The sequence below is a fragment of the Tetrao urogallus genome, assembly GCF_951394365.1.
Source record: "Tetrao urogallus genome assembly, chromosome: 3".
Lineage (NCBI taxonomy): Eukaryota > Metazoa > Chordata > Aves > Galliformes > Phasianidae > Tetrao > Tetrao urogallus.
Genome location: NC_136815.1, coordinates 45,298,267 through 45,324,102, shown reverse-complemented (window position 1 = coordinate 45,324,102; position 25,836 = coordinate 45,298,267). Strand labels below are relative to the sequence as shown.

The 25,836-nt window shown below is 39.6% G+C and overlaps 1 protein-coding gene across 1 annotated transcript; it reads right to left on the bottom strand.

Moving 5' to 3' along the window:
• Positions 1–302: 302 nt before the first annotated feature.
• NPC1 (NPC intracellular cholesterol transporter 1) lies at positions 303–25,836 on the bottom strand (the record flags this gene model as incomplete). The annotated part of the gene is made up of 25 exons (XM_079533232.1): positions 303–385; positions 996–1,158; positions 1,912–2,025; positions 2,843–3,074; positions 3,997–4,197; positions 4,999–5,128; positions 5,687–5,802; positions 6,567–6,757; positions 6,866–6,955; positions 7,398–7,538; positions 7,633–7,760; positions 8,286–8,400; positions 9,161–9,343; positions 9,740–9,929; positions 10,173–10,275; positions 11,212–11,312; positions 11,859–12,085; positions 12,476–12,846; positions 13,318–13,394; positions 15,630–15,879; positions 16,507–16,674; positions 17,560–17,735; positions 18,343–18,449; positions 19,679–19,801; positions 25,750–25,836. The coding sequence occupies 25 exons, from the start codon at positions 25,834–25,836 to the stop codon at positions 303–305; spliced, it is 3,867 nt and encodes a 1,288-aa protein (XP_079389358.1).

Below are 25,836 nucleotides of genomic sequence, written 5' to 3'. Positions count from 1 at the left end.
CAACTTGTAATGCAGCTGGTTTAAGTTTCTAGAAGAGATGCAACCTCTTGAAAACAGAAGTGTTTTAGTAACCTTAACACATCTAGGTTTAGTAATAATACTGTTACATGAGCCACACGTAGCATTTCCTGAGTTTAAAGCCGTGTCCAAAGCTGCAGCTGCTATCTCCTAGTTGAATCTGTGCAGGAGTCGAGTCAGTGGTGGTTACAGTGTGATAGTCATAGAACACTGCCGAGCTTCAGTTCTTAAGAGGAGTTGGGCCTAAGCCACAGTTCATAGAGTCCACTGAACACTGTTAAAAACTAGAAGTAGAGGAGTCTCTCTCGTTCTGTGCCTCTGGACCTCTCCTGTGCAGCACGAGTTTTAGCTTTATTTACTGATGGACCTGAGCAAAAGAAAACAGTGTCACTCCAAAGTCTCAACATTACAGCATATCAGTCAGCAGCTGCCCACAGGAACCATCCACAACCTTGGTCTTCTTTGTCCAGCTTAACACTGAGAAGTGTTCAGCTAGTAATAGCTGCAGCAAGGGCAATAGCTAACAGGACTGACAAAGATTTGCTGGACTTACTGAGGGAAGAGTTAAGAAGTCATACATGTGAACTTCCAGATACAAGGAAGACAGCATTTAGGCCTTCCTAATTGTGACATGAGATCATTCACAAATGGAACCACGTCCCACAACAGGTTTGTAGCTTCACCCATCATCCAAGTTTGTTTCCAAGTTTGACAGTTATGCCACACATGCCTAGGCAAACAACTCCATTATTAATGGTGCAGAGCAAGCACACTGTACAGACTGGTTGCTTCAGTTTAACATGGCTGTAACAGCATACTGCCAGTCAGTCCTGTTAATCTAAGGGATATGGCTGCTTGCAGATTCAAGTACTGCCTTTTAATTTTGCAGTCCATTTCATTTAGCTATAGGAAAGTATCTACAGGTAGCTAGATGTTTTTGTTTTAAGTGCACTTTAGAGTAGACTGTTAGATCTTACCAATGTAACTAAGCAGAACTGGAAGAAATATTAGTCCATGTGTTGCTCCCAGCAGAACCATAGCTAGATACATCCTGAAGTAAAATATCTTGAAGATCTGAGACTTGGAAAAAGCCAGTACTACAATTCCTCCAAATTTGGTTAGTGTGATCCCACTGAAGACCTGTTGATTAAAAAGCAGTTATCACTTATTTGTGAAAACAACAATTTTTGCTGAAAACGCTTACGTCATTTGAGGCTCCCAGATACAGCGTGCTGGCTTCCCTGTTAACCTTTACAACCAAAAGCCCTACTCAAGAGAGGCATCCACTTCCTAGCTCTAACTTGATGCCGCAGGCTTGGTTCAATATGGTACCAAACTGGTATAATTGGTACAGCCAAACATTCTAGTTTGATTCTGACTTCAGGCAGTTACATAGTAAATAAGCCATTACCTGAGGTGACTCACAGTTCAGTGAAGTTCCTTTCCTGGGTCAAGTATATCCAGCACTAGAACAACTTGTTCCAACCACACCCAGGGTGCTATTGTAAAACTAAGTGAGACAACAGTAATAGCCTGCTTATGTTCTCAAAGCTCCAATGCCATCCCCTACTCAGGACTTTTCCCAGACACCTCCAAGCATTCGGTAGAGAAGCACATACAACTTCAGTGGGACAACTCAATTACTCTACTGGTTCAGCTCAAACTTTTAGCTCCATTTTCTAATGCTAGGTAGTATTAATATCAGGTTAACATAAGTTAATCAAGTCTTGATCAACCCTATTACTTGTAGAAGCTTAGGTTGAGTCTTCAGCAATTTTGGTCATTTATTTTCCCCTAAAGAAGCAAGGCTGTCTTTACGACTTGATACTGACATAGTCTGAAGTTCCAGCTTAGCTACTCCTTTTCCCCTCTTTACAATAGACAGGTACTTACCGAACTGCCCATGTGAGACAGAGCTTCTTCTGCACGCTCCACTCTACTGCCCTTAGTACTAACAGTGAATGCTCTTGTCACGTGGCTGCAGAATTCCACAGCAATACCACAGCTCTAGATGGCAGAAGAAAGAACTGACTTAGATGAGCATTTTGATGGTAACATCTCTTCTCAGAACTTTAGACAGGCTATAAAAGTACAGGCTCTAGATGAGTTTCCAAGGCTGAACTTGCCACTGGAAGCTACAAATTCAGCATTAGTTTGTCACTAAAGGCTTTTGAGTGCTGTACAGCACCGGTCATTACTGAGCAGGCAATCCAATTCAACAAGTCACAACGTGGAGTGTTTTTAAGAGTTCCAAAGTTGCTTGATGTTGAAGGAAGCCAAACTCAGCAGCAAATGCTGAGTATGGTAATCAGTTTCTAGACTCTAGTTGCAGTAGCATGGCTTTACAGTAAATGAGTATATACACACTATTGGATATCATAGGGTTAGGGAGTTTAACACTTAAGGATTATTATTTCTTAAGAGAAAATTAATCATTTACTACAGTGAACAACTGGCAAATGCTACTTATACAGCAGGTAGATTGGATGAATACACACACCTAGTTGTAACATAGGACAAATTTACTTTTCCATAATATTCTCAGACCAGTTGAGAACTTCTGAAAGTAAGGTCAGCTGCAGCTCTGGCAGCACTCAGCTATTACAGTTCTACAGTGTTTCACCAAGGGACTTGCTGCCCAAGTTATTTTATCCACTTCCATATATACACATATATTTGACAAACTACTTCCACAGCCCATCTAGAAGGATTAAGACAGTTCCACTACAGTCCAAATGCATCAGAGTTTTGCGGGGAAATACTCAAGTGTCATGATACTGATAACTGTTCAATACTTGGAAACAGAAAGATCTTGTTAACTCACCATGACAAGATTTACTAGTGAAACTGCATTCAAGCTGATGCCCCAGAGCCACATCACTCCAAACATGTTGACGATTATCATAGCAATAGTTACTGTAACCACAACAGCAGCCCATATTTCAAATCCAAGCAGCACAGCTGTCACCAAAAATATTGATCCCAAGGAGATGCAGAGGTTAAAGATGGCATCATTCACAATTGTCAAATATTGTTCATAGAAGACATAAAACACACTGTAGAAAGAACAGATGCTTTAGTTAGGCATCCTACTTGCAAGGAACAGAACTGTTTCTGCACAAATCCATGTTATTTCCAGACTTCAAAACCGTTCTTAATCCCCTCTGTATTAATTCCATCATAGATAATAGATGTGCTTTAAATTATACTTCAAAGCACTGAGTGAATATTTAACAAAGCTGCTTAAGGTGGTCAGTATCTACTGTAATTTGCTATTTGTATACAAGTCTTAAGACCAGAGAACCCTGAAGACACAAACCTTGGAGAAAAAAAAAAAAAAGAAAAAAAGAAACAACCAACTACATCTGTTAGATGGAGCTAACAAGATTGCATGATCTGCATTGCTTAAATTAGGGAGATCTCTACTGATTTTAAGTGTACCTCAAGAGTACTGTCTAACTTCTGTCCAACTAGAAACAAGAAATATACTACAGAAGTCATTTACTACAGAGAAGATTATGCTCGTACTGGATTAGCTTCTGTGATAAGGATAGTATCCTTGTTATGAGGGTCACCAACAGGAACTGGCACCCCAGTGTCAGTAGTCACTCCTGTGGAACACCAGCTAAAGTTCAACTGAAGTTTGAAGTCAGTACACTCTATTACAACTTGCTACTATTCAGGGCTACGCATCTGCTTAAGTTAGTATAGCCACAGAAGCCTACTATGGAAGCTAGAAGAGGCCTGAGTTGAGGCTTGAGCTGTAACTCTAGTGAAAGACAAGCTTGTTGATTTAAGTTAGTTATCAACCACAGTGAAGAAAATTAGTGCTGGACACAAATTACTTTTCACCTACTATTTGTGGCTTTCTTAGACAAAACAGAAAACTTGGATTTCTAAGATGTTAGTCAGAAACTTGGTTGTAGAAATTAAATTATGCCCCTTAGCATACTTCTTACAAAAATGTTTTAAACATACCTGTAAGGAAACACACGATAGTTCTTCTCTTTGATACCCATGGTTTCAGTGATGTTGTCTGCTATGTTCCGAGCTTTCTTCATAGCATCAATATAGTCAGATGATTTTTTCAGGACAGTATGGTACGTCATAAAATAAGTAGCCCCAACATCAGTTTTATTGTTTATCAAGTCAACAGCAGAGCTATATGCAGCATGTCCTCTGTAGTAACAGAATTTTACATGTCAATGAACACTAACAGCATCCTGGGGTGCATTAAAAAGAAAAAAGCCAACAGGTTGAGGGAGGTGATCCTCCTACTCTGCTCTGCCTTGGTGAGGCCCTATTTAGAATATGGGTGTCCAGTTCTAGGCTCCCCAGTTAAAAAAAAAAAAAGACAAGAATCTCCTGTCTTTGTGGCCTGGTGGAGGGCCGCAAAGATAAAAGGCCTGGAGCATCTTCCTTGCAAGGAAAGACTGAGTAAGGTAGGGAAAAGAAGACTGGGAGGGAGGTCTGATTAACGTTAATAATATCTAAAGGGAGGTGGGAGGCAAATGGATGAGGCCAGGCTCTTCTTGGTGCTGTAAAGCAACAGGATAAAGAGCAATAGCCTAGAACTTGAGCATAACCTGTTCCATACATGCAGAAGAACTTCCTTAGGTTAAGAGTGAAGGAGCACTGGAACAGGTTGCCCAGAGGGGTTGTGGAGTTGTCTTCTATGGAGATATTCAATATCTCTCTGGACACACCTGTGCAACCTATTGCAGGGAACCTGCTTTAGCAGGGGGGTTGGACTTGATCTCTTGAGATCCTTTCCAACCCCTGCAATTCTGTGACCCACTCTAGCTATATAACACATCACTTTTATAAACTTATGTCTCAGAAAATCATATAAACAGGTGAGATTTAAGTGGCTTATATGAATTTTAAAGGAACACTGAATATCCACACAGAAGAATCACACTTCCAGAGCAAACATCTTTGACATCAGTCTACAACAGATATGTGAAATAGGGCTCTTACCCTTTGCCACATTTAGGATTAGGGTTGTCAGACAGGAACATTGGCAAAAATGTCATGAAGTCTTCACCCTGTGGTCTTTGCTTGCCTTCTTGAGTCAGTGGTCGACAACGAGTGCAAGATGGATCTGTGACTGCAGAAGCACAGAAGATAGTTGGAGGTTGACAACAGGTTAAAATATTCTTTGTCTTAACACTACTAACTTCTGATTTGCAATATTACCAGATACAAATCCATAAAAAGCACTTCTTTGGAGCATACAACTGAACAGGCCCACAGTTCTGCATTAACTTAGTCACAGGTGTTTTTTATTCCTACTAAGACAAGGTCCAAAAGACAACTGTTATTTACTTCTGCACCATCTACATCAGAACCAGTAAGAATTATATCTAACTGAAGGATCTGAACAAAAATGGGTAGTAAGCTTTTGCTGGTTTCATTATACATCTAACAATCCCAGTTATTTTGGAATAGTAATCCTATCGATCATCTAGGTGAGCTATCTTCCACCAGCAGCATGCCAGTACAAAACAGTTAAAGGTCACTCAAACAGCAGTTCAAACAACTTAGAGTGCAACTCAAGAGACTTCTACTCACATGAAGGAAAGCTATGTGTTTTGTGGTATGTGTCACTTGACACATACCATAAAACATTTTGTGAATGCCCTGTCAATGAGATGAATGGCAGTACCTGAAGCATTGCAGAACTGTCCCGTGGTATTGTAGACTCTGCAACAGGATGACTGTGGCTTCACCCAGTCAAAATAGTCATCAATCCAGGATGATGGGGCATAGCCTATCCTTGTGCTAACAAAATAACATACTCATTGGTGATTTAATATTTCATTCCATAACATCTTGGATTTTTCCAGTGCTAACTTATTCTCTTTCAGCTAGTTAGGATCCAAACTCCTTACCTTACCGCATAGTCCTCTACTCCAGTACCTCACCTAAGAACTAGTTTTGCTTGTTAACAGGGCAGCTAGAAAACAGTAGGAACTTCTTTTGGAGTTCCATAGCCAACCACAACCCTCCATACCCCTTGCCCACTTCACATTACATCTACTCCCAGCTATCACTGCCTGTTTCATCAAGCAGAGCTTCTCATTTAATTAGGAAGAAAGAAAGCCACTGAACTACAGCAAAATGGATTCAGAAACTTCTTTCATTTACACTAACTGCTGATCCAAATGCAATTTCCACTTACAGATGCCAAAATATTACAGATTTGTTGGGCTGGTTTATCCATATTTACAGTCTAAGCTTTTCTAGGTTTCACTTTCACTTGCAATGGCAACTACACTAAGAGGTTTTCATGAGTTTTTCCTGCAACACTTCATGATTCCTCGAAGGATCATCAAGGCCCTCTTCCAAATCCAAGTACATCAGTACATCCTACTAGTTCACACAGGATCCAGCTTCACCTAGGAGACCTGCCACAGCTTCTTCCCTTCCTCCTACCATAAACCTCAGTATATAGTGAGTACTATAGTGCCAGTTGTACAATCAACACTGTAGCACTGGTCAACTACATCTCTTACTTATGTAGAAAAAAAGCATAAAATACTTACTAGCTACCAATTTCTGCAGCATTGAAGACTTGCTGGACAAGTGAATCATTATTACATCCCGTTCCACCACACACCATGTTTTGCCCTTCCAGAGAGGTGTAGTTGTGCCCTTCTTCTAGAACAAAGTAGACAGGAGGACCTGCGTGCATGTATTTGCCAAGCTGTTTGAAGTAATTCACTACGTAGGAATCCTTAAAGAGAAAGCTTTCAATTACTGTTACAGAATCTTGAAGTAGCACAAGACTTCAAGCTTCAATTTCAGCTTCAAACTGAAGAGCAGAGACAGTCTTAAGACTTACATCTGGCATTGAAAGAGACTGATCAAGTCCAATCTCTACATTGTGTATCACTGCTGTACTGAACGACAGAACGCCCACAAACAAGGCAATCTGCAAAGAAAGCAGATTCAGGAAGTGAGAGCTGCATAAAAACAACAAGCAATAAAGTTCTAGAATTTACTAAGTCAATACCAATATAAAAAGTCTCTAGCTTAAGCATGCTACCCAGGCTTAGTAGAACAGTAGCAGTAAAACTTAGGATGACAAAAGGGACTGATTTCCTAAAGAAGAATTTACACACAGAAGGCAACAGCAAAAGATATGCCTTCTGTAAATAAGCACAGTAACTTCAAGCTGAGCCAGGCACTGTTCTGCAGCAGTGTAGAGGTACTCTTGCAGGTAGGAGATCTCATTCCAATACTAATGCTGGAATAAAAGAAATGCTAGAGTTTTGTTTTGTTGCACTGAAGATATTTCTTCAGTATAGAACTTTCAGACACAGCATTCTTGGTCAAATTTAGATGGCTGCTTACTGTAAATACAGTATACATACCACTATTGGTCTCATCCAATCCTTAAGCAGATACGGAGAATACAGGTTTTTGAAGAACAGAAATAAAATGCTCTCGGAGCGTTGGACTCCCCTCATTTCTTCACTGCCTTTGATGCAACACAGAATATCCAGTCTATTCATCTGGAAATGAATTGCAAAGTAAGCTGGTTTTAGTACAGTTCTGCAGAAGATGACATCCCTATCATACAGAAGTTACAGACATATTCATACTCACTTCTTGGCGCCTAATATCCAAGCCCAGGAGACTTACAAAGCAGGTGACTTGAAGGATAAAATCTATGAGCACAGCCATTCCAGCAAACAGGGAGAACGTGCGAACTGCTGGCATGGTAGACAGTGTCCCTGAAAAGTGAGCCAGTTGAACAAGTAAGTTCCCTCTCCTCTTGGAGAGCCAATAGCAAATTACATTAGATGTAAACCAAACTCACTGTGAGACAGGGCTGATTTACACTTGAAGGGTGCCAGCATAAGATACGCCTCCAACACACTGAGGGTGAATCTCAAATAGAATCTATCACAGGGACATCTTTTTTCCAAGCAGTGGAAAGATCACTGAGTGCAATGAAAGCACTTTCTGATATTTGGTTTGTTTCCAGCACCAAATTTTCAGTTGTAGTGACAATACAGTACAAAGCTCCAGCTTTCAATCAAAAACACATTCTGAACCTGTCAAGTTCTTCACACAGAATGTGACCTCACTGTGCCAGTCTTAGAGCCATCTCCAACTGAGAAGCTAAACTTGATTATAGCAATGAAAAAGTGAAGCTAAAACTTCCTCTAGAACTTCTGCTCTATTTGTGTTTTAGTTTTGCAGTTATTCTTAGAATATGTAAGTACAATGCAACCTCTGTAACATTTGAACCTTACCTAAGAAGAATGCCACAGTTTCAGAAAAAGATGAGAGAAACATGCTAGGTGCCACATCTCCCAGGACTCTGCCAATCTGTTTATCAAGAGTTTCACCCTCAAGACGCTCATCTCTCTGTTTTGAGAGAGAATAAATTATTAAGTTCCATGATTCCTAATAAGTTCTTTCATATGGTTTTAAAATATCCAGATATCCCAGATTATCATAGTTATCCATGCAGCATTAATAGGTGTTGTATTAGAGAATCAGCTTATTACAAATACAGCATAAACACTTCCCTTACTCCTACTCTTGCTGTCTTACTACAATATTGTAAGTTACATTTGAGGCAAATTCAATGCTTCAGCCAAAATCACACATTTGCCAAAAGCAGCACCAGGGTTGTGGTTTTTTTTTTTTTTTTTTTTTTTTTTTTTTTTTTTAAGGACATTAGCAAGCCTGTTAAGTTGGAAAGCAGATTACCCTCCCACTAAATATTATCAAAGGTTGACAGTGTGAGCATATAGTTTAGTAAATGATCACTGCTCACAACGCACTGAAATATTAAAATAGTGCAAGAGTTCTACAACTAACCAAGGGAGATGTTAAAAATTCATTGACATATCCTTAGGTGCATTCTAGAAGCCAGATTAAACAAGTTAAGTATCAATCAATAGCTAAACATGAATAAAAGTTTCTAACTTCATTCTAGGAAGGGTGAAGAGCAATTACATATAATCCTGGCTTTCTTCCAGGCTACTAGATACCCAATGAGAATCTAGAGCTGCTCACATCGGGCTGAGCACTGGAGCACTGAAGACTTCCTACTCTAAAGTAACGTAATTCAAAAAATAAGAAATAAACATTTAAAAAAACTGCACAAAACAATAAATACCTGAAGTGTCTGGACTATAATAAAAATGTTGTCCACCCCAATAGCCAGCACCAAGAAGGGAATAACTTCTGCCACAATCAGTGTCACTGGGACTCCAAAGTAACTGAAAATGCCTATGGAACATGCCACTGAGCTCAGGACAATCAGGATGCCTGCAATACCCAGGGAGATCTTTGAATCCACCTAGAAAAGTTTTTTAATTAAAAAAGTTTTAATGACCTTTAGCCAAACCAGCATCGCCACATAAGAGACTATAACAAAGGCAGAAAGATACATTCTTATGTAGAATGTAGTTAGTAAGAAGCTTACTTCTCTGGTTCTTCTGAAGAGCCAGAGTACTTAGACCTTGAGCTACAAGCCTTAAAAGTTGAAGTTAATTACACATCAAATGAAAACAGATCTAGCAGAGGCTACAAAGCACAAGTGAATTGTCAAGTATAACAATACGCTGCTTCCTTCAGCTCCTGCCCAAAGAGGACTCAATGCTTTCTGACAAGATGGAACACAAGTGTTCAGCAAAACTATCTGGAGAGCTATTTAAAACTAAAGAGTTTAGAGAAATGAGAACAATAAACATACCAGCAGCCTTCCCCAGCTCTGGATATGTCCCAAAGCTATGGAGATATACACAAACATTACAACATAGCTTATTAGAACAGTGCTGACATCACTCCTGCTTTCACGATTGATTTCATCTTCAATGCTCCGTTCAGCAGAAAATGATATAGTCAAATTTGGATTATCGTAGTTCTTCAAAAAGTTAATAAACCTTAAAAAAAAAAAAAAAAAAAGGAAGAGTCAGTCATACTTTAAAGAGTAAATAAAATGTATCAGATGAAGGGAATCTCACAACCAGTAATGGTCAGTCCTTTACATGTTATACTGTTTCTCAAAACATCCCAATTAGTTAGACCAATAAACAGCCAGTGCAGGACAGCTGTTTTGCATGCATTTATGTATAAAAGTTGCTTTCATTTCTATATACATTTCAGAATACGAGAAGGCTACTTACTCTTTTTCCCATGCCAGTGCTTTCATTATCTTCTTGGAGTCATTGTAGTAGTTATTAACAGGAAGAGTAATAACAAGAGCAGTAGCATTATTATAGTTATCACCTGTAGAATAGAAAAAAGTACCAGGCATTATGAAATTGAACTTATATTGTAAAATAGGCAGGTGTAATTAGGTTTTAAGGGGTATTGTCCAAAGCAATTCCACCACTAGAATTCCACTGACTGTAATCTTTTCAATCACACTGAATGCTGAAAGATGTTACTCAAATAGAAATGAGTTGGTAAGCGCTCTGGATTGCACTATAAAAGTAATCAGTCATTACCTATGACGTTCATGGTACCCCAGCATTAAAGTGCTGCATGGTTAGACAAGGTGTTGTTATTTAACTAGTGCTTATGACTTAATCTGGTAAGAAACCGGATGCAGTCCTCCACATTGTACTCTTGCATGCTTAGCATTTACTCAAAGTATGTAGAAAACAATCTTCAGTTAATCATGTGCTTGACTTTAATAGCTGTTTCAAACATTTGACATTCCAATTAAACACAATTTGATAGACAAGTTGCTTGAACAAAATTTAGTCTTTCTAATAGTCATGGAAAAGCTTCCTTAGCAAACATCTTTACCTGTTCTCAGCTGCTTTTTCAGATCAGTGACACAACTATCTCAGAAGTAAGATACATGCACATCCTAGAATGTCAGCTTAAGATACTTCACATCTACTTTCTTGAAACTAGAGATCCTCAAGCAGGCTCAAAGCAGATTACACATTCACATGCATGTGGTCTAACTGAAACATGCTCGTCCTCTTAATAAGCATTTGTCACTTCTGGAGTTGTCTGCCTTCCTTCTCAGCACTGACCTACTAGCAGTTCAGTTAAAATATCCTTACTTAGTTGAAACTTAACAAAAAAAATAAATCAAAGTTTCTCAGGAGTGCTTTTGAACAGTCACATCAGTGAGAATGCAAAATGCAACAAAAACAGCAAGCAATAAGGTACTGAAGATTTTAACTGCACCACTGTTTCATCACTTACCATCATATCCCCCCAACACCAGCCATGGAAAGACAGGTCCACCAAATGCTCCTAAGCAAGGATCGTGAAGCAAACTTGTGTCATTCAGTGATGCTGGAGCCCTGAAGAGATGACCAGCAATAATTATCAGCTTACACTTAGCAAGTGAAGCACAGCACCACCAGACAAGAACAGTAAGAAGCTGATATTTTACAACTGTCCAAAGGAAATAAGATAAGTCTGCTAGTGATGCACTGTCCTTATGCTATGTTTGCTTTAAATTTAATCAGTTTTCAAAATGTCTTCTAAGCTTTTAGGGAAAGGATTGGCTTCTACCTCACTATAAACTTAAATGAAAGCTTAGCACGTGTCTTCTCCATCAGAATTCTATTTACCAGACGTGTTTGAAACATGCTTTAAGTAAACCACAGCTAGTGGTTTAAACCAAAATTAGCCTGAAACCTCAACAAAATAACTCCCACTGAAGTACTAGGTAGAGAAATAATAAGACAAACACACTACGCTGATCTGTACTTTAACATAGTATTGTGGAATGAAAAAGGAATAAGTAGTTCAAGGAGTTGACAAGAACTAGCTAGTTTTGTCTACCAGCATGAGAAGAATTCAGCTTGTCTACAGTCTGAAAAACACCTAATCATACTGCTTACCGAACACAATATAAGAAGTGAGTGTGATAGTCAGCATAGACAAAGAACTCATCCCCCACAGCGTGATCTAGAACAGAATGACTGTTTTGGAAGTAGTTGAGTACACTCAATATAGTGCAGTTGTTGTTGTAGGGAGCAAGAGGAGCCACACAGATGTCTTTCAGCATTACAGTTTCATTGTCAAAAGATGCAACAATGTTCACGATAGCATCTTGCAAATCAAGCACCTGAAAAAAAAAAAAAAAAAAAAAAAGAATTGAAGTCCTTGTAAGACAAATTCTTTCTTTTGCTATTCTTACGCGTGTGTTGTATTTCTAAAAGTTCCCAAAGGCGATGGCAAAAGTCAATAGGAGTGTAAAACTAAGTCACTCTTACTTTGCTGTTCACATTAAAATTGCTGCATTAGCCTGCAAGCTTACCTTGAACAGAAGATAAGACACAAGGCTTATCACAAGTAAGGATTACAGCAAATAACGATTTTATAGCATGATTTCTGATGTACCTAGAGATAACTAATGACCATTTGGCTAGACACATCACCTTACAGATGGAAGACAACTCCTTACAATTACAGCTATTACCAGTGTTTGGGTTTTTGCTTTTGAAGTCCTAGTTACCTGATGGAGAATATCCTTATTGAGTGGAGGTCCAAAAGGCACATCTGCTCCTGATGGGTATGGTGAATAGATGTCTGGACGGCTGTTTGGGGCTTGAATAATAAGTTGTTCAGTACGAAAGAAAGGCCCAAAGTGTTTGTCAAAGTATTCCTTCTCCTTGCGGGCTTGGCTGCTTGGAGCTGACCAGAGATCTACAGGGTTCGTAGTTGCTTTAATATATACAAAGCCTGAACAGCACATAGCAATAAAGACCACAGAGAAGAGGATAACTGGGCGTGGGTTTCTGACACAGAAAGCACCCCATGATGTAAATGTCATCCTTAGGCCATTCTCAAACCTTTCACCAAGCCTCTCACCACAGGTAATTTTCCCTGTAAGAAGTAAATAGAGAACGTTTGAGTAATCATTTTAACAGCATTTCTTTAAAACACTTTGAAACAGCAGGATTTAAGCACTTAACCACTTAAGCACTGGAAGAAGCATTTGCACTGACAGTCAGATGCAGGGATTAACCTTTTACTGGGGTCAAGGGCCAGAAGCCAGCTCATAATTACATTGCTTCTTCTAATGCAAGAAGATACAAAGCACTCTAGAACTTCATAGAAATATTACTACACCCATAACCTGGGCAGCAAGGGCTTCTTGTATCCAGTATCTTGCATCCAGTAAAACAGAGTTAAGTACTATTGCAAACCTAAAGCAATACTAGGCAAACAATTTAAATATAGTACTTTAGGAATAGATTATATGGGCTAGTAAAGCTAAATGTCTCAAGTCTACCCATAGAAGTAGATGAATTTAAGCCAATTTTAATAAATCTGATGCTTTCATCCAAGACATACCATTATCACGATGAGAGTTCACAGAAAAGGCTACATTACTGTCAATTGGTGTATACTCAGAGACAAAATGCCGCCTCCTGTAAGAGAAAAAGACTGTGTTACTCTAATTCCACAAGATTCCTTGCACATGTACAGCAGAAATAGTTTCCAATGCTAGTAGTGAATTGGGCATATGACTCGCCCAGAAAGCTTAGACATCTTCCTTCCATCCTCAGTCAGTCAAGTTGACTGAGTTGTCCTGCTAATTTTATCACTCTGCTATAATCATTGTAAGGTTCTCTCTACTGTGAATGCTACTGGTGTTCTAAACTTTACATACAGAATATATTCTTGATCCAAGCTAGAAAAGCTTAAGACAGCTGACAAGGCTGCAGTCTGTTCAGAAGGATTAAAAGAGCTTGATCCCCAGCAAGAGATATCCACATTAGAAATATTTGACTTCAGTAATAGCTTAAGTTACATGCACTCAGGCTAACAAAATAACAAAGTGAAGCAAGAAGAAAAAGCATTATTTTTCTGTCCTGAAGGCAGAACACTTATAGTTGACCTATATTGCTTATGGTCTTATCTAATACCTAGAGCAGGAGATAAGCACTACGCTCTCTTCATAGCAATCTCATCAATAGGCATCCAAATTAGGGACAGGTATTTTTGGCTATGAATCAGACATATTGAATACTCTCACTGTTTCAGTTAGTTAGCCACGTTGTTTAACAAGTTTACCAGACAAGGCTAGTAAGCATGGCATAATGTTGTTATACATTTGTTATACACACTTGTCCTCCTTGTCCACAGAGATTCAAATATTATTACACAGCAATTTTAGATTCCTAGTCATAACTGAACAACATTAAAGTTGCACAGAAAAACACAACCCTGCTTAAGGATGTCAGGCAGTTGAACCCTCTGGAAAATGCTATCAAGAAATATTAATAGGCTTCCATTGCTCATGATGGCTAGTACAACCACACCAAAGCATTTCTAACATAGCTGCTTCTGATCTTACTAGAGAGCATTGTGTAGCACAGAGAAAGTGCTTGCTATATATTACTTTACAAAATGCTATAATCACAGGAAGCTCAGCATTAGTATTTTCAGAACAGGATGATAGAGAAAAGCAGCCAAGCAGCACTATCTGTATTAGGGCAGCGATTGTTTTGGTACAGGCATTAGCCTAAACATACATTTCAGTTAGTCTGCTATAACTGCATGTGGCCACCAATATCTGATATTGCTGTCTCCCAGTGATTATGAGTTGAGTTTCTGCAATTATCTTCAAGAAACTTTCATTTCAGTGATTCTTCCCCCAGCCACATGTCTTGACAAAGTAGGATTGGGAGAATACAAATACTTTGTTTAATATCTAACAATAGCCAGAAGTAGCAGAGGTTTTAATGAAATAGCCTCTCCATCACTGGAATTTCTTAAGTCACTTCTATTACTTCATGAACAACATAGTTTGAGGAAAAAAACAGGATAGCACTTTATTTACTATATATTTACTATATTTATTTACTTATACACTAAATACTTTATTTATTTATTTACTAATACCTATATTTATTTACTTATATTTTACTCTCTTGTAGCACATTTGACTTACCTAAAAATGTGTACTTTAGGATTAATAGAAATATGAAGCCCCCTGAAACTGTTTAGAGCATCAAGAACAGTTCAACAGTGAGAAGCATGAGCTTGTTTAAATGTAGTTGCTGTAGACAAGATATTAGTGAACTAAACTGGTTTTAAGCACTTGTAACTATGTGCATATGTAAGTAAAGCCTCTTGGCTTCTAGAGTTTGACATGATTGTAGTTTACTTCACTCCTGGAAGGCAGTTCTTTGATGTCTTAATTGATACCATCCAAAAAAATGATACAGTTCAAGTGAGACTTTACTCCTTACCACAAAAGCCTTATGTCAATCAGGGGAAGCAAATACACACATTTCCTCAGATTTTCATAAGCATGAACTCAAGTATGCAAGTCTTCTGCAACTGCACGTGGCCACCAATATCAGATATTGCTCTCCCCAGTTGCGTTGAGTTCCATAATTATACTATGAAAGTTGAAAATTAGCCTAACTCGGTCCTGAGCTAGGCAGCAAATGAAAGTTTCATATCAGCTCAAACCTCCTGTATTCAATTCCTACAACATACTTTGTAGTATTCAAACAGCCTCTGCAAGCATAAGCATCTGCCATACAACACAGCTTTAGGCTAGGTGATCCCAGAAGCATAAGCATTCCGTACAAGGCAAAGTTTTCACAGAAAAAGCAAGTTACTTTCAGAGCTGTACATCTTAAGTGTTTTACCTGTAACACCAGACTCCAAAAACTAGAGCAAAAAATATGAGTAGAAACCCCATGTAAGAGATCCACATGATGATATATACAGCATCCAAACCAAATAAAAGCCAAGGAACAGGTAATGGAGGGGGCTGAGGTTTTGGACCACAAACAATTGAACAGTCTTGACAGCTGCACGGTCCTGTCGAATCATCCACAGACTCATTACAGCCTTTGGTAGCATTGTTCATAGGATTCATTCCATGGACAGGAACATCTATGAAATATAAAAGTCACACATGCAGAGTCAGTTTACTACAAGGTAAAAAATATATAAATAAATGTAGTTTTACAATACAAGCTTCCTAGTTTAACGAATGAACCCTTTACATGAAAGTCCCCTTCAAAAGCAGTAGCTTTTCTCAGTCCTGTAGCAGATAAAACTATTGCTTTCCTGCATGCAGGCACTAACTCCTTAGATGCGTATACCTAGTAATCACGTTTTTAGAACACTTTAATCTGAAGAACTAACAAGCACTCCTACCAGCCCTAACAATAAGCTGTCATCTGTTCAGACTGAGGAATAGAACAACTTCCTTATAAAAACCATGAAAAATTAGGGCACTGCCCTATATTTCCAAACAATACAAACTACCCAGTTTTTCAAGATCAGTCCATCTCTCGATGGGTTTTAGGCATCTACAGTAATAAGTTGAATAGAAAACAATTACAACTTTGAAGAAAAAAAAAAGGTAAGATTCAGCTTAGGTTATATTGCTTTGAAAGCCTGACTGCGGATACTCATCACTGGACAGCCATTTGATGAGTTAACATACTGACTATTGCATACAGCCCATGACAGAAGATTCACAGCCAATTCTTATTTTTTCTGCTTTTTTTTTACCTGAAAAGATAGGAATAATGCTGAAAGGAGTTTGTCCATTATCTTTACTAAACATGTATTCAATCCAGTTGGTAGCGTTGCAGTCCTTGGCATCCTTTCCACACAGCAGCCCCAATGCCTTAACATTACTTGATGGAGCCTCCACATCTTTGCAGGCATTATACATTTCTAGAAAGAATGTATGAAGACAGAAGTAATTAAATCAGTATTAGCACTTGAACAAGTATTCTGAATTTGGGAACTAAGTGAAGACTCATCAAGTTAAAAAAAAAAAAAAAAAAAAAAATGCTTATAGCTTTCAAGAGGAAACGTTGTAAGATAGCAAAGTAATGCTTTCAGCTGTATATACAGCAATCAAGGTTACAGTGTTTTGCTTCAGCTATCTTAATTTAAGCAGGCCAGCTGCATCTCCTCTGCACTACCAGAACCTTCTTTATTAGATCATGTTCCTTCTAACAATATGAAGTGTCTCTTCTGGGAGAGGTTATGACTAAGACAATACTTTTGACCCCTTGGCCATAAGTCACTTTCAAATGCCTCAACTTATTTACAGGTCACTGTACAAAAAACAAGAAGAGACCAAATTAGTTCTTCATGTTTGCTATAAAACTAAAATATAGACTAAATCACCTGTTTTTAAGAAAAAAATACTTGCATTTAGTAAGAAACTATAATAGTATCTTTTCACAGTGAAATAATCTATGTGACTCAGAAATAAGGTACAAACAACACAGTACAAACTTCGTATAGGTGAGTTAGCATATTAGGCATGCTTGTGATACTCAGAAACAATTTTCCTTTTCTGAAGATAAAGTCATCAATGTTATCAGCTATTAAAAGTCACAGACGTTCAGTCTCAGCTGAGCCTTCGAAAAAACAAGTGTCAGCATAATGTCTCCTATCAAATCTAGATGTTTCAAAGGAGACCTATGGCATCTATTTGATGCCTTGTACTACAGAAGACAGTTGTCCCCTGTTCACCTCCCAACATATCCAGAAAGAGGCTTGTTCCTGTTACCTTGATAAAAGAGCATCAGCACACTGTTTACTCACCATTTGCAAAGCGTTCCCCAATGAAGTACTGCAGCTCTGTAATGCTAGTTTTGTTTTCTTTTGAAACTGGATCATAATAAGGTATGGTGCTTGTAACATTCAAGAACTCAGACTGATTTGGACTGCAAGTCAGTTCACAGAAGAGGTTAATCAAGTTGTAGAAACATGATGGACACCTGGGTAGGAAAGTTAATGAACAGCAATCAGACTAAGAAGTAAAAATGAAGCATATCTGATTCGACTTACACCCCAACTGTAAACATTCTGCTCAGTGCTAAATAAAAACTTTAAATGCTTTGTTTTATCATATTAATACATAAAAATTGAATACACTTAAAAAAGTAGTTACCCAAACAACAATAATTGGTGCTTAAAGTTGTTTCATATTCTTCAGTCAGAAGTATCAACATTACTTACTAGAAAATTCCATCTACCTCAAATAGCTGCTACAAGCAACAGTTGACAATTAAAAGGAAGCTTAACTGCTGCTACTAGAAAGGCTGAACAGTACTCTGTCATCCTCTTCTGAAGACTTCATTACAAATGCAGTAGCTCAAGACAAACTAAATCAGCGTTAATGCTACCAACTCACTCAGTCCAGACCGTAAGAAATCGCTTTACAGAGTTAAAGTTTTCTGACAGAGATAAGAAAGTCTTTCCAAGAGCTCACTGCAACAAGCCTTAAAATGAAATTACCACATCTACAGTTTGCTTCAACTGAAGTGTCCTGATGTGCTTTCTAATTTTAAAAAGCTCTGGCTGCTTTGCCATTCATTAGCATACCTGGAAAGAAACTGCAAAGGCAGCTGCAAGTTGTTTTTCAAAGTCTGAAGCTGAAGGATATCACAGCAAGTACTGACATTGCCAAAGAATAAACCTGGACAGAGTTCCTAAAATATAAACAATACTGAGATTATCACAAGGGAAGGAAGGAAAAGCATGCTTAAAATCTCAAAACTCATTGAAGTTTTATTTCAGCACATTGCAGAACATAATTGTTGTGGAAGATGAATAAAAGAATCAGTCCAGCCAATAAAATTCATTAGAGAATATGGATAGAAGAATTATTTGTACTATTCAGGGTATCATTTCCTTTAAGAAGCTCCTTCAGATGATCTTTAGTCACCAGGGTCTATATATAGAATGATAATCGTATTTGAGAGTCCATCAGTAAGAGGACAACACATTTACCCAACTCTGAAGTATTCCTGCAGCTTATCCTTCAATGCATCTCCTGAACAGCATCAAGTTCAAGTCTCAGAAGACAAGCCACTAAGCAGAGTCACCAAATACATGGAAAAACTATTTAATATCCAGTTTATAGAAAAGAAATGCATTTATTTTAACACTAGTGTTATCCATACTGCACATTTCTTGTATGTTATTAACTCCTCCAAAAGTGTAACATAGCCAGCTCACCTACATATTTAATTTGTTACTGCTAACAGCCAAGCCATTACTTTGTAGTTATTCCACACTAAGGCCTCAAACCATCTGCCAGAAGATGAGTCTGGCAATATCACCTTATGTTAGGCATCAAAACCAGAACATATTTTAACTTCAGTTTTGTTCATCTTGGAAACAAAAACTCCGATAGGGAAACACTGTCTAATACTATGCACAGCTACAGAAACAAAACTTGGACAAGGTTTGCTCCATTTGAATGACTGGTGTCAGTTACTGCCTTCCTAATTAAGGAAGGAATCAGAACCATTATCCGTCAGAATAGAATTTTAGTCTTCTTTAGAAATACAAAAGACATAACTGATAAACATCACAAATCAGAGTCCTAAAAACAGACTAACGAGTGCGAGCGCTCAAAGCAGTGAGAAAATAAACAGGGAAGTGCAGCATTCCTCTATTTAGAATTTTTGTGAAAGTTTGTATGTAGATCACATGGTTTGGAGGCATTTCATACACCTGAATAGAAACAGCAGTCTATCACCTTCACACAGCTGGGGCTACAAGCTAGATCTGAGAAATGAGAGAATCAATGTTCACCTTCCAAAAAAGTGAAAATTAGATAGCTAGAAGTCACAGTGCAGGTCCAACAAAACCCAAAACAGAACTCTCAAGTACAAGAGAAGTACTTTTCAGTGGATGTACAGAAGCAGCTCACCTGCATCAAGTCATAGCCATCCTCTGGTAGAGCTATAGGTGGTCCATCATAAGCACAGTTGTATCTCTTGTCTCCAGATGCAATTCCACATTCTCCGTACCAGACGCACTGTTGTGGAAGTACCTAAATCAACATGAGGAACCTGATTAGCAGCAAGGAATAATTACTTATTTTTTCAACTACTAGATAGTTTGCACATTACTATTCCAACAGCCACTTATAGTCCAGATTAGGTAACTTCTTGTAATTCAAATATACATGCTACAGAAAGCATCCATCAAGAAAAGCATGTATTGACATGGCATGCATGAACAGCGTTGCATCTCCAGCTCAGCGTTCCACCCCTCTCTGCCCAGCCACTGACAGCATTATTCCTAAGTGCTAGAGTTATTGAAGAAAAACCTAAACCAATACTTGCAAAGCATTCCCAAATAAAAGGGAAAAAAACAGTTTATTTATGTAGAACAATGCACGTGATTAGTGGGTTAAACTTATTTCAGTGCAAGTCAGTGAACATGAAGAGAAGTACATTATTCACATGTAATATTTTCAGTTCTCTCTACAACCTTTTAGTCCTTCTTGCAAATCCATCCACTCACTGACAGATTTGGAGGAAGTAACAGCATAAGAGAATTCCAAAACAGGACTTCACAGCTCTGCATTCACCACAGAATGTCATTTATTGCAAGAAACTGAAGGGATGCCCTCCATTAACTCTTGTGCTCAAAAACATGCTGCATCCAAACCGGGAAGGCCAAGCAGCATTTTAGAAATCCCTACATCAGGAGAAAAATTCCAATCAGTCCTTTATTGTACGCATAAAATGAAGGAAGTTAAAAGAGCACAGCTGCACCTTGACTGCATTGCATTTCTGTTCAGAAGTGCTTGTACTGAGACACCTGAATCACTAAATCAGAGTATTTATCCTTAAAATTAAAACCTTTAAGAAAGAATGCAACAACACACTGTTTATAGTGAAAGCTATAGAGAACAGCTCCAGAGTTTTGCTGAACACCTGGACTGCAAGCAGAATGTGGACTGCATAAACATTTACTGTGTTTCTGCAAGCACACGAGCATCAGAAGACTGCATGGTATGGTTTAAAAGATAACTGACCTATTTTTATCTCCTGAACAACCTTGACTTCACATCTGTAGAAACACCATATGCTTATGCAGCAAGGACAGACTGCTGAGCTGCGCACTTGACCATGAATAAAACTGTTTACTGACCAGGGAGGCCCCTGAAAGGCTGAATTCATCATATCCTAGAGCTATCTATGATTACAATAGCGCTTCCATGACATCCATTTCTATGCTGAATCACACCAAATTCTTTGCAAAAGCATACTGGTAATTGGATTCTTGTGACTGATGAACACCTGTTGACCTGAACTTGTTAGTTTCCCCCTTTAACTTAACCTAAGAAACACAGCCCAAACCCAAGACATTCACTGTAAACCAGAGGGTTCAGAATTCAATCTGAGTACCACACGTCCAGACTGCTACTTCATTTCTCTACTTAAGCATTTCTTCTAGCTAAACCTGGAACCAGCTGTTAAGTATTCCCATATTCTTATACACAAGCTGGCATGCATCCCTTAAAAATCACATTCTAAACACTAGATGTTTAACATCCAGCATAAGCCAAGACTGGTAAATTCTGCTGTTTTTACCAATGTTACCAATTCCTCGGTTATAACTACACAGGCACAACAAAATCAAATACAGACTGTATTATAGACAACTACATGATAATAAATTCACCTGTAAGCCTTTCTACTATCATTCCAGGATGAAACATAAAGCAGCTTCCTTGCACAAGAAGTCATGCAACAAGAAGCATTCAGCTAAAAACATGAGAAAATAAAACAAGACAAGGTATTTTGGCTTAGTTGCAAGATTATACTTGTAACTTGAACATACAACTTAAAGCCCCATTACTGAAGTTTGAGGCAGATAAAACTTACAGTGGAAAAAAACAACACACTTCCCTCAGACTTCTGGCCTGTTTAGAGAAGGTGAATGTGTCAGTTACCTGTAATACATCACTTAGACCTAGAACTGTAACTTATAAAACTTCATTCTACTTCCGTGTAAACACTAATAATCCAATTCCAGTGAACAGATACTCACAATGTGACCCAGCAGGATGTCACTAAAAGGAGTCTGAATTACCTCCCTGGAGTAGCAGGGCTCTGGCGTTACCCGATTTACAAGAAATGGGTCAGTATGCATAAAAGCCAATCAAATCATTTGAAGTCATCAGTTAAAAGTCAGCAACACAGCTCTCAGACAGTGGCAATTTAACAGCAGGCTCACCTCTGAATCAGCTACAAAGTACAGGAGAGGGCTGGGCTCCTGGTTTTCAGAGAGCAAGCAGGGATACCACTAGTCATTAAATAACTACTTTATCACTGATAAGATAGAGCTGAAAGTTCTTTCCTGAAGCCCTGTAACAAAGGCTAAGTCAGAATAAATACTTTGTTCTCTCCACTCTTCCAGAGAAGCATTCCTTCACAGGTAGGAAAGGATACAGATGAGTAATCGTTATTGTAAATAAGTCACAGGGAACAAAGCTACTGCTTGTAGAGTCAGGTTTCCAAACAACTTCATCATACTTAAATGTGCAAAAGTTCCCCTGGTCCCAGGATACAATAAGATATGCTATACTGAACCAAATTCCCTCCTAAACAATGCAAGATACTCCAGAAAGCTCCACTGCAAGTATTTGGGAAGACCACATCAAGTCCTCAGTATTATGAAATGAGACTTCCATTAGTACTTTTCCAAGCAACAGAAAGTTAGCTTTGAATTAAAGCCGTTTTCCCCTGCCCAGTAGAGTTCAGAAACCACCTGGCACTACCACTATCCTCCCATATACCCAGAGCTGAGGAAAGTAAATTCCTACTTCTGGTAGAACTATTCTGTCTAAAGAGAAGCTTCACTTCGGGTCTGGGCTCCAGGGATCCCGATAATAAACTTGCACACAAGCACATATTAGCATTCCATGACTATCAGCAACACTCCACACAGGTTCTGCTACAACTTTCCTGTTCCCAGGCATTATCGTTTGTTTGTAACAGAACTGGCATTTCAACAGATCATAAACACATTTACTTCAGTCCAAGTTTCTTCAATGGCACGTCAAAACAAATCCATAACCTTCAATGCTTCCAGAAACATTAGCCATCAGCAATGATTATGTAGCTGTGAAGCATACAAAGAACAACAACATCCCTGTATACAGAAACAGAGACTACTTGTAACTCTGCAAATTCCAGAAAACAAAAGAACTTTGTTTGGCTCCCCAAACTAAGATTACTAATGTATGGAAAAGGCAGCAGCATCAGGTACAGCTGTTTCCCCCTTTCTTCATCTAACATAGTACATTTGAGATATTATATGGCAAGACAAGCAATTCCAAAGAATAATATACTTCCCACTCTACCTCCATTAATACCTAGTCCATATCACCCTTCATAGTGGATATGATGCCTTGGCTCGAAGAACTGAACTCTAAGGGAACATGGTACTATGCCATCTTTAATAAATATAGTATCGGCTTATGGAGGCAGGTGACAAGTCCGTAGATCTGCCCACTATCTGACAGCTCTCCCTATCACAGGGGGTCCCTGGACTAAAGAAAACTATACAGGTTTCTAGTTCTTACACTGTCTCTTCCAGTCCTCTGTACAAATGCAACCAATCTGGAGACAAGCTCAGTCAGCTAGGTTCCTCTTGTACCTTCGCCCACAAGTAAGTGACTGTTCCCCTCTAGAAGGAAAAATAATTAGGTACTCCTGGTCAGGCAAAGCAAGTCCTAGCTCTGGAGTTACCCAAGCACATCACAGGAACATGACAGTCCAGTAGGAAGAAAAAGCTGCAGTAATTATGGTAGTTGAGTATCTGGGGAAGCAGGCTGGTGTTAACTGACAGTGACTTGATTTTATTGGGGGAACAGACAGATGCACTACTACTGTGTGCACAGTCTGAAAGCACAAGGCCCCAACAGCATTGGCACAAGAAAATATCTGTGATGCCCTACAAAGGAACAGTAAGGACACCTAGACGGAGTGTTTTGGCTACTTGGACGGTCAAGCAATGTTCCACTCATTCACCTCAGGCATTTCTCCACTCCTAAGACACCTTTCTCACTTTCCATCCAGAATGACAACGAACAAGTCACTCCTGATTTTCCAGGAAGCATCTACTCCTACCGTTCTGTTGAGAAGTTATGCTGCCACCCCTGACATGCAGGTTCCTTCACAGAGGCATTTCAGACCTTCCCACCATAGGCCACACACAAAACTGCAGGTCACCCGACAAGGCTGGGACTGAGCAGCATCAGCCACTAATGCCCATCAGTAAGGATTTCAGAAACATTTAAGTTAATCTCACCTTGTACCTTGGGATCCCAGTTACTGATGGGAAACATTGTCCAGCCTTGCTTAACCGCTAATTGACAGCCTATGTTTTGGTATAATTGCCAACTGCATCAGCTGACATTAAGCACACAAAATGCCATCTAGCATATTAAAAAGTTGATAAGAGAACAAGAATTTAAGAGGCTTGGTATTCTTTACTCCTTAACTTAAAGAACTTACAATCCACACTCAAAAAAAAAAAAAAAACAAAAACCAGGAATAAAAGAGCCAAGGCTCTCAATGCAGCTCTTACATGGGTAGTTAGCTCCCAGCCAGCAGCAGGTTACTTGACACAAGTTTGGCCCACACCACAACTGAAAGCATGAAAACATTCTACCAGCATGCTTGAGAGGGAATGAGTTAACCTTCAGAAAGCTTCTTTTCGGCAAGCAAGCACTATACAGGTACAGCCTAGTTGGAGGTCTAGCTTCTCTCTGAGATATATCAAGGTTTACTTCTGGAATGTTAGGATGTAAAAAAAAAACCAAAAAACACATAACAGCAAAGATTTCAAGTCAAGTTTGTTTTCATTCCCCTACTTTGCCACTCGAATTTTGCCTTCTTACATTAGGCATACAGGCTTCAGTCTTGTAAAGTCACTTTGTCATGTTAACCTCTTGTAAACCACAAAGCCACGTCCCCTACAAGATCCTGTAGAGATCAACAAGGCCCTTCCGCAATGGAACTTCTTTCACACTCCTGGTGGGAGGAGGATGTTGAGCTATAGAAGTACAGTATTTCTTCGGTCCTGCCCAGCCCAGGGCACACTTCATCCCTATGCTGTTCAGTATGTCCTTCCAAAACCATTACAGAAAGGAGTGCTTGGAAGGTGCAAAGACTATCAGCTACCCACCTGGAGACCACGAGTCACCAATGAACAACCCAGCTTCTCTGGAAGGAGTTTCTTGCTTTCTACTCAATCTCCAAGGAGGAGCAGAGGCTGCTACCACAGGAGAGCCTCAGCACACACAAGGTGACCAACTCGGCAGCTTAAAGTGAGCTCGGTATAAACCCTGACTTCGTGCATTTCTAAGTCAGTTAGAGAAGAAAAAGATGACACTGAGGTGTACAAGATAGTTTGTTTCTCAAGAGCATGTCAGAGCATCTCACTGCCGCCTTGAACAACGAGGCAAACAAACTGACCGAGAAAGGGATTAAGGTGTTCCCATTCCACCCCACAGCAACTTAGCAAAGGAATTCCAACTCGTAGCAGACAGAAGCGCGCACACGCCGATCAATAGCAGGCCTCACAGGGAGCTGCCACCTTCCGCAGTAAACACTCGCAGCAAGCCGCGCCAGGCACCGGTGACACTCGCAATGCTCCGCGCGGGCACGTGACTGCACGGCTACTCACACGCACCCGGCATTGCATAACAGGGCGCATCGCGGCAGCCAGCATCCGGACAGCTGCCGCTTTCTGCAGCAGCAGGGCACAAACCTCGCTCAGCCCGCACGGCTCAGCTTGCTTTCTGGGCCGCTGGGCCCCCAGGCCAACCGCAGCCATGCACCCGGCAGTGACACCGCGCAGCCCAGCCGCCGACGCCCCACGGCCCCTCCGGCGGCCTCACACCGCAGCCCGAGCGCGGGCAGGCAGGAGCCCGGCTCCAGCTGAACCGGCGCTGTTTCCCCCCCCGTGCCTCCATACCTGTGCTGGGGACAGCAGCAACAGGAGGAGGAGAAAGACGAGCAGGCGGCAGGTGCCCGGCCCGGGGCTGCCTTGCGGGCCCCCCAT